We start from the raw sequence: 10,234 nt of genomic DNA, 5'->3' as shown, positions 1-10,234 counted from the left end.
ATCCATGGCACGAAAACCGCCATCAAGTGGCCGCCAAATAATCCCGGATCTCCAAATATGACAGGCATTCACATTAAATAACGGACAAGCATTCCATTATAGTAATAGGCATTGCGGAAATGCTCGTCTCTTATTTAAGTTACAAAAAATGCCGAATAAAAATGTTATTAACAAAGCGATATGTTGAACCCAGGTCAACATGTAAGACTAATAAATACACTAATGGGGCCGTTGCATAGCCAGAACCGTCAACATGAATGAGTTCAGCCCACTTCGGGGGAAAACCTGAAAAGTAAGTGCAGTTAGGTCTGGAATTTGACGGTCACCCCTGCCTGTCAGGTCTGGAATTTGACTTCCACCCCTGTTGTTATATGATTTTTTTATGACGGTTAAAAGTGCAAAAACGGTCATATAACCTGTCAAATTCCAGGCCTGGGTGCAATTAATTGGCTTGGACTATTTAACGAGATCCATGTAATGGTCAAAGCCCTTGTCTTCGGCAAATGTCTCCACTTGATGCCGTTAAATCGGCTTTTACTAGTTCAAAAGGTCAAATAATCTGTTATTTTATACAACCCTTTTAAGGCCCCGTTCTATCTGTAGAATTGAAATCAAATTTTGGGCCTTGAGAACAACTGATGGTGTATTGGATCTGAATTAGTTGGCAAAAATGTCACTACGTTATGAACAAGATGTCATTGCTGAGCACAGAGGGCCAATATACAGAGCCCGTAAAAGGCTGGCGCGGAAAATGAAGGATATCTATAGAAAAGATGGCCAGGAAATTTGGAATCGAATTATGGCGGACAAGCCGATGTGGCCTTTTCTTATTCCTGTGCTTCTTTTTGCTTGGATTTTGGAGAGGTGGCTTGTTCCCTTCTCCAATTGGGTACCTCTCTTTGTTACCGTCTGGGCAACAATTCAGGTTTGTATAATCGACTCTCTTTTTCCACCTGATGAAAACTCCTTACGATTTAGTGTTAGTATTGGCTCCAGAAACGAAATCATTTGGTTTTAGTAGCATCTGAACGCACAAAGAGCTAGTCAAAGATCAATTTTTTAGTGCTGCAGAAGAATACCACGCACATTAACATTGCCAAAATTCCAGATTTTAATTTCATTTACCAAAAAATATGAGGAAACGAGACGTGTAATTGATAAAAGACTAAAAATGACAATCCGTAAAGAGGTACCCATGTGTACAAATTCCCTGGGTTTTAATGATCTAGAATTTCTACTGCATACGTATTGTATCTCTTTTTAACACATATACAGGAAAGATTTAATTTGACAGACAATATCTCTGAAAATTGCATGTCTATATTTGTCCTCAGTCAAGAAAATTATTTTAAAGCAATTAATATATCATAAACGCTTGGAAGTTTGAAGCCGAAGTCTTGAAATTGACTTAAAGAATCGGCTATATATATACTGGAACAAGAGCCCAAGGGAAAGTGAGCAAAACCAAATCAACCCATGGATTGTCTTTTTTTCAACAAATTACTAGAACTTTCTCGCAACTACTAGCACTTGATCAGGTGAATGCATTAGGGGAAGAAATAACAGAAACCAATATTCTGTCGCTTAATTATCAAAATTATATTACATTACGTTGTTCATTTAAATGGGCTTCTTTCACTCGGTGGACACAATGGAAGAAAAAAAAAGAAACAATTTGAATTTTGAACAAAGAACTCAATTTGGTGGTAGTTTATTTGAAGTTAACAAACGTTAGGAGGAGTTTTTAACAGAACTTTTTTATTCTCACATGTTTAAATATACCATGATGATTAGTGCAACGTGGCCTTGGTTCATGCTTGGCCACCTGGAGAGCCAGGTTTAGGTTTGAATTTTAATGGTGATGCTTCATCTTTAGATTGTTTCATGATTTTCACTCAACGACCGTTGGGGATGGGGAGACGGGGGGACGCGGGGGCGGGCTTTGGGGACGGGGGACAAAGGGAAAAAGTTTCAGGGACTTGGGCCTGGGAGGGGGAAACGCGTTTGCATGGAACACTGTGATTTTGTATCCAGACATTGCAAACCTGCTTTGGCATGGTGAGTAATGCAACAGAACAATTGAGGGATCTATGAAAATTATCAGTGGTTACCTGTTAAAGAAACAATACAATAACTTAAATGTTTGAAATATTGTGGTTTGGATTCCCCTGGTACGTTGCATTTCAACCATGTATAGTTGTTTGTGGGTTCCATGACCATGTATGCTGCTGCACCATGATCATGACTGATTTTTGCTTGCACTCTGTCATCCAATTGTGAGCTGGTAAATAATTGGAGACTCTGGGTTGATAGAGGAGCACAGTACACATGGTAGGCATTGAGTGCGCTTGGAATAAAGGATAGTTTGGATTGTTTGTGGCTCAAGGAGGGTGGGAAGAATTGATCTCGTTAACCAAACTTTGTTAGTCTTCATTTATAAAATTATATTATGCATGTGCAGCCAATTATTTCTGAGATAGCAGCAGAGAGCCACTATGTAAATTCCATGCCCTATATCAGTTTGTGGATGAAGCTCATGCTGGCTTTAAATCATTGAAAGGAGACATGTCCTGTAACAGTGGATCCTCATGGCAGATTTAAAATCTACTATTCTCCATTGTATGGTGTAATATATCTCGTCTCTATGTTATAGCCTTATAGGTTGTGTATTTAAATGTATATATGCTCTGTAATGGATGAATTGATGATCTGAGTTTGTTTTGTTTTGTATTTTAGTGAAGAGTTTGCTGTAGCTAAAAAATTATATTTATTAGATAGATATATAGTTTCCTTAACAAATCCCAGGGTGCCAGGCAGACTACATGGTTTGTTTTTAATTTTGAGCCAGAGTTACTGAATACTGCAAATAGGAGATGCGTATTCATTGGACTCCAAAATATGGGAAAGCCAGACTGTATTTATGATCAAAATATCATGGTTGAAATTTTTGAAGTGAACATGACTGAATCTAATAAAGGAAACTGACAACTATAACTGACATATAGCAATGTTCAAATTCTAGGATTCGCCATCACTCAGATTGATTTGTTTTTTGATAACTTTCTCTTGATTCCTTAAATTTATATCAAAGCTATGTTTAAGATGCATTTTTCTTAACTTCATTACTAATAAAATATGATAATCCAGTCAATAAAATTGATGGAATTATAAGCAAGACAATAAGTCTATAAGGCACTAAATGCATTTTAATATTAGGCTTATTTGAAACTTTAACAGATTATGTATGCAATCCGGAGCAAAAGTGCATAATGCAAAGCAATGCCATCTTGAGCGATTTTAATTTGCTACTTAGTGCAAAGTGGCCCTGTGATGAGACATATTCACATAAGTTGTATTGTATTTAAGTATATATTCTTATTATTTGTACGGCTGTCTATGTATCTTCAATACATATATCTTCTCCTAGAAGCTTCCCTTTAGATTATTTTCTCTGTCTTTTATTAGAATCATCCTTTCATCTACAAGTTTCTCTGTATGTCTTTGTGCTTTGTAAATACCTAACACATTAGGGTATAGATCATGTACAATCGTGGTTAATTCCTTTGTGTTCCTTTTTGCTTGCAATTGTATTCATGTTGATTGGTACTAAAGTCTTCTGGTCATGACCCTTAGATCTAGTCCTATAAAGGGTTTCTATCTTGATCAAGGCATTCAATCTAGTCTTCTTGAGGGTTTCTTCTGCTTACCTCCACTAGATCTTGTTCCTATTAACTTACTTTGGGAGCACAATGGATTTCTTAGCTGCCTCCTTTGTTGCTGCAGCTTCCTTGGAAACAAAACACCATCCATAATTTTCAGCTGCCACCACAGAGGTCAATGGGGTGACAGCCCTTGTGTGGTCTACCAATAAATGCTGTTGTAGGGCATTGGAGCAGCATCCTAATAGTAATAATAAAAAAAAGGACATGCCACAAATCCTATAAATCAATGCATGTTGGCTTAGGCGTTGGTGTTCAAGCCTTGATTCTAAGTATCTTTACCAGGTTGGTTCAAATTTACTTTGAAAAGTAAAGTCTTTCCAGGAATTCATACAAGAATCTGTGAATATGAATGGCATTGAGCAGATCTTTGCTAGTCAAGCCAACACTATTGAGCAAATCATTGCCAACCAGACCGTGAACAAGGCTATATTATGCAAGAGATTAGTAGTAAAATGTAAACGATGCAGAATCAGAATCTAGATACAATACTATTTGCTCAACAATCATTGAAATATGCCCTACTTGCTGCTATAATGAAGATCCCTAGGCTCAGTTGCATCTATAATGGTGAGAAGCTCAACTCTTAGCTGCATATTGGCAATATCCCAACTGCTGAAGTTCATACAGAAGAGACTATGCAAGAATGAGTGGAAAAATTATCAAAATATGATTGTTGCTGCTGCAGTTGATGACGAAGATGGCCCTAATTGTCAATCACTCAAGTGGACTATTTCTAAGATGCTGTGAAGAAGAGGTTCTACCATGTTGGGTATCAAGAAGTCTATGGCCATGATGTTTTCAACTCAGGCGATGTCTATGTTGGTCAGTGCAACAATACATTGAGCTTATCACCAAGCTTCAAGTCGAGATAGAAATCTTTAATCCAGAAGAGGTGTTGAGGATCAAATTTACTTTTGAATAACTTCCTTTAAGTAGATAATTAACCATGTTTGCAAAACATTTCTTTGTAAAGGGTATTTAAAAGAACTTTTCCTGTTGAAGCTAAACTGTGATCTAGGCTTCAAAAGAAAGGATCCAACTGTCTAGCTTCCTTTCTGTCAAACATCCCACCTCTTTAAATTAACACATTGGATAAGCTCAAGATTCACGCTAGCCTTCACTATTTGTTGCTAACAGGAACAAGAATAGCACGTACTATAAGAAGTATAACCATTCAATTGAAGAGCAGAGAGTTAACTAGGAAAAATCCAAGGCGTTCTTCATCAAGAAGATCCTAAGCAGAAGATGAGGAAATTGCAATCGAGAATCCAATTGCTCATAATCTGTAGCTTACCTTGATGATAAGCGATAAGCTCACAAGAAACACTTTTTACTCAAAATTTGAAAATGCTAGTGTCTTAGAAGTTGTTTGGAGATCTATGTCTTTGCACAACCACCCTAAAGCCTATTATTTGGGTTCAGTTAGTGATGCTATGCATCCAACGTTGGTGTAACAGCAGTGTGCAAGTAACCTTGGTCATTGGGCCCTACAAAGATTTGTTCACTGTGATGTTAGTCACTTGAATGTTTTGAATCCTCACCTGTTTGTTTGACATGCCATTCATGTTGGGTGGCACAAACAAGCTAAAGTAGATAATATAGGGAAGATTATTCTTTCAGGTATTAAGGCCTTTCTTGGTGTATAACTATAAGTTTGATGTTTTTGAAGAAGCTCAGGGGTTCCTTCTTTTTGAACTATTGAACACAATATCAATTTGGTTCTAGATTCTTCACTGCCAACCTGTGTGCATATCATACAATGCTTGTTAAGATTGCAAAAATGAAAATAGAGAAGCAGTTTCAAAAACTACTTGATGCTGATAAAATATGTACTAGCTCTTCTCCTTGTGATTTTTCTATTTCACTTTACCCAAAAAGAGACAAATGATTGGAGATCGTGCAGTAACTACCGAGAATTGAACAACATTACTATGAAGAATTGGTACCTACTTCCAAAGTTTGAAGATCTCATTGACAAAATTAGAGTGTGTTAAATAGTACACGTTTTCAAGACTTTCAACAAAATCTATTTTGCGGAGACAATCAGGTATGCATGGATCCTTTTGATGTTTGGAAGATAGCTTTTAAACTATAGTATGGTCTATGTCAGTAGCTTGTCATCTTTTGATCTCAATAATACACTAACTACGTTCTAGATACTTGTCATCTAAACTTACTATTATTAGTAAGTTGGTGGCAGCTCACTGGAATTTGAGGTTTTTCTGAGCTCATTCACGGGGTGCGACGAGCATGTTTTTCGGAGTTGTTTTCATGACTTACTATTTTTAGTAGGTGTCAGTTCAGGCAATGCTATTTTTGGCAGTCTTGGGCAGAGCTCCAATCCAGTTCAAATTAGTGATTTCCTGCACTTCAGTTCACAGTTTGATTTTTGCAGTGATCGGTAGTTGATTTATAATTGATTAATTTAATATTTTTACTTTATCCTAAAGTTTGATATTTAATTATTTTATTGATCAATTTTGGAGGAACGACTTAAGAAGGAAAAATTATATAATTTATCCTAAGTCACATTCTATTTCCCTAAGTAGTTGGCGTAAAAAATGAATGTATTTCATGCTTTGTAATGTTAATGTGCTATGTAACATGGCGATTTTGGGAAAAGTGCGACTAGGGAGACTGGGAAAGTGGACGTCGTACTCGGAGGGGGTTATGAAATGATATGCATATGAATTTAGGGAAATTTGGGCACCATTTTCATTTGAATTTGAGATTCAAAAATCTATAAATCAGAGTTCCGTGACTCGCGGCGAGTCACACGAGTCAGCGGGCCGGGTGACCCCTGCCGGGTCACGGTGACCCTGACTTGGGCTCGGACGGGTCAAGGGGCATGACTCGCCTGACTCGTCGCGAGTCAGCGAGTCACTCCCTGACTCGCCGAGTCCGAGGGTCATGACTCGGCCAGCGTGAGTTCGAGGGTAGTGAAATTTTGCATGCATGTCATAGCTTTCATAAAGAGGAAGATGTCCTGTTGCATCATTCTCAAGGTTCATTCTAGATTATCATATATAGTGGAAACCATGTCCCTTGCTACCATTAACCCTGTAAGTTGCCTCTCGAGAATTCTGTTGTACACTTGGACTGAACCTCTAGGTCATTCAGCTTTGAATTTTCAGTCTTTACATAAATTCTTCAAAACTGTCATGTCATATCCTTGTTCTTGTGAATAATTGTCATTTGAATTGTTCTATAGCATTGTCATGCATTCTTTGGTATCCTTGTGACTTGGTTATTCTTTTCCATATTATCATTGTTTTCTAGTCTTCTAGATACTCTTTACACTGTGCATTCAACACATTGTTTTGTATTTTGGATGGCATAAAGACTGTCCACTGAACTTAACAGTCTACATGCCCTCGATCAGTAAATGGTTGATTTCCTTCTCTTCTCCTAAAGACTCTCATGCAGTATCTCACTGCTTTTGGCTCTTGAGGGGTGATGACTGGCTTTATCTTGACATATTCATATGCATGCTACCGTCGTTATATTTGTTTATGCTTGTTTAGGCACTCTAAACTTTTCTCTTCAATGTGATTGTCTTCTTATCATTCTTCTAGGTTATCAACACACTATCATGCTTTATTATACCTTATACAACTGTCCCTGTACTCAGCACTACCCCTCTCCTTTCCAACTAATATCACGGTGTATCTCTCATAATATCAGGTTAGTGCATTGTTTCAGATGATCTTGTCGCATAACTGAGTAACATACAAATGTACTTGCATCCTTAGGAACAGGATATGGATTGCTACCATCAATTGTTTCCTCAATTTCTTCTGCACAAAATGTATTTTCAGGAAGTCCAACTGCTTGGACAATAGCTGGCACATCCACATAAGACCATTGACAAGATTTGGGATTATTTGGTGGCACAAAATTACTTGGGTTTTCACTTCCTTGTATTACCCCAATCACTTCTAAGTTGATATGTTTTCTAATTCCTTAAGCTACAATTTACATTTCTATGCATGTGATGGATGTATGTTTATGTATGTGATCAAATTAGCTTCTATTTGATGATGTTATAGTGTCTTTAAGCTTAATTCAATAATGGGTGTATGAAACAAGTTTTAAATCGTTAAAAATCTCTAAATTTCAAGGGTTTTCTTATTTTGCTGAGCCGTTGCCGAGTCATTGCCGAGTCCGAGCCGAGACACGAGCTGAGTCAGAGCCGAGTCCGAGTCTGGGAACTTTGCTATAAATACAAGGTTGGGCGTCTCATTCTGGTTATCTTGGAGAAATTATAACGTTATGCTGCCGGAATGGCGATTGAGTTTAAGCTTCGGAGTTGTGGCTTCCTAGCTTGCACAGTTTCGTACTTGAAATATAGTACCCAACTGATTCAGTGTGTTGTTGGAGTCTTTTGAGAGTGTGTTTTCAATTTTCAGTATGAGTTCAGTGTTTTCTATGTTGTTGGTTTGGTGTGGCTGAAGCAAAGTTTTGTTCATATCTCCTTGCTCGTGCGATAGATCATTCTGGGTAATGGCTCATCGGAAGCGTAATGGTTGGACGATTATTCTTCTGTTTTGGTGTGGTTTTTGGTGTGAGTTTGAATTTTTAGTAGCAAATCGAACTCCCATTGCTGGTCGTACCTTTCTAGAGGTGCCTCGGGTTGCATGCTGCTCTTTGTTGGCATTTTTGGTGCTGGTTTATGCTCCTATCTTGGTCGCATTGGTCATATCTTCCATTTGGTTGTGTTCGTGTGCGATTTGGAGCTGTTTCGAGAAAGTTGTGAGTCTTTCAGTGTTGCTAGTCCATTTCTGGTGTTGCTGGTATTTTACATTAGATTTGGTTATTTGTGTATTAGCTTGTATTTCTCTGAGTTCCATTGTTATGCTTCCTAGTGCTTCATTGTATTCATCATTGTAATTGTTGGTTAGTCGTACTAACCTTTATTGTATCTGAAGTACTTCATTGTAATTCCCACTACATAAGTGGAAGAGGCTGGCTTGGCCGCCTTCAGTGTTTGTAATTCAGTTTGTAGTTTAGTCCTCCCGCTGCATAAGTGGTTGAGTTGAGTTTGTTTAGTGTAAAGTCCTGCTGAAATATTGTGGTAGAGTGATTTGTGTTTGAATGTGTTTTTGTTTCCTTGGCTAGTGTACTGCCAAGTTTCTTGGTTTTTACCGGCTGGAAAGTGGAAGGGGTTGGCTTGTGGCCCAATTTTGTAATCTAATGATGCATTTTCAGTGTTGCATCTAATGATCCCCTGTCATCGTATGCTCTCACCCTCCTAGTCTGGGTTCTCGGTGATCAAAAGGTGTAGTGTTCCTTTCAGTTGGTTTGGATTGCATTATTCTAACCCTAACAGGTGATTGGTGTGTTTGTAAAACTGTTAAAAACAATAAAAAATTGTTTGGGATATTACAGTGGCATCGGAGCTACTCTTCCTGCTAGCCTGTGTGTTAGGGGTTGGCCATGAGTGATAGAGATATCGGATACTACAACAGAGAATAGAGAAGGCAATCGTATCAGATACTGTCAGTGCCAGTGGAAGAGACCTTTTTAGAGGTTTTGAGAAACAAAGAGAAAGAGGTTGATTCAATCGAGTCAGTGGATTCAATGGCAGAGAGAACATCAAGTTAGAGTGATGCAAATGGGGTTGCCAGAGAGATGAGAAAAAGTTCGATACTATGATGGACATGATGTCCCAGTTGTTGGCCACATTGAATCAGAATGCTGGTGGGGGTCGAAGTCAAAATCAATACACCAATGGACAATGCTAGCACCTCTAACAATTCAAGAGGTAATGGGAATGGCAGCAACCATAGTAGTAACAATGGTGGAATACTAGTTGGTTCGGTGTCAAGACCCTTGCAACCTGTATTCCTTCCAAAGGAATCATCGCCACCTGTAGTAGAAGTCCCAGTAGCTAATGAGAGACATGCATGTTACATGGAGTATGCATCACTTCCCACGGAGATCCAAAACATTTTGTTTCCTGATCAATTCATACATTAGAAGAAGAAAAGGGAAGGGAGGTTTGATAACCGATACTCCGCTCCAAGAGACTATCGACAAGCTCTTGGGAAGGTCACTCTAGCACATTTTGATGGGAGCAATAAGTGTACAGCTAGAGCTTGGGTTCAGAAGTTGGACAATTATGTCCTTAAGGTCAATGCCCGAAGAAGACGCCATCAAGTTTGCTACTTTGCACTTGGATGGTGTTGCTCTGAATGGTGGTACCATGGGTTGGTCACCCTTGGTCATAATTTGATAACTACATATGTTGAGTTCACAGACAAGCTGATTGAAAGGTTTAATTCTAAGGACCCAGAGGTTAAATTCGGAGAGCTTGCACAACTCAAACACCAAGGCTCCTTGGACAACTACATAACTGAATTCCAGAATCTTTCAGTTATGGTCAGTATTATTTATGAGAAGAGGCTAGTGGGCCTATTCACTGAAGGACTTGAAGAGCTCCTGAAAGGTTGGGTTAAAGCTTTTGATCCACCCACCTTAGCTGAAGCAATCAAGAAGTCTAGGAGTATGGA

At 38.4% G+C, this 10,234-nt stretch overlaps 1 protein-coding gene across 1 annotated transcript in view; it reads left to right on the top strand.

Moving 5' to 3' along the window:
- The first annotated feature begins 245 nt into the window (after positions 1–245).
- Positions 246–10,234, top strand: part of LOC131075364 (uncharacterized) — a 175,148-nt gene continuing 165,159 nt past the window's right edge. Inside the window, exon 1 of the mRNA XM_058012190.2 lies at positions 246–925. Within this exon, the coding sequence (XP_057868173.2) occupies positions 671–925 (255 nt within the window). The 5' untranslated portion in view covers positions 246–670. The remainder of the gene's footprint in view (positions 926–10,234) is intronic.

This window comes from Cryptomeria japonica, chromosome 2 (genome assembly GCF_030272615.1).
Source record: "Cryptomeria japonica chromosome 2, Sugi_1.0, whole genome shotgun sequence".
Classification (NCBI taxonomy): Eukaryota; Viridiplantae; Streptophyta; class Pinopsida; order Cupressales; family Cupressaceae; genus Cryptomeria; species Cryptomeria japonica.
Note: the sequence above shows the minus strand (reverse complement) of the source record. Positions and strands in the feature narration are given on the sequence as shown.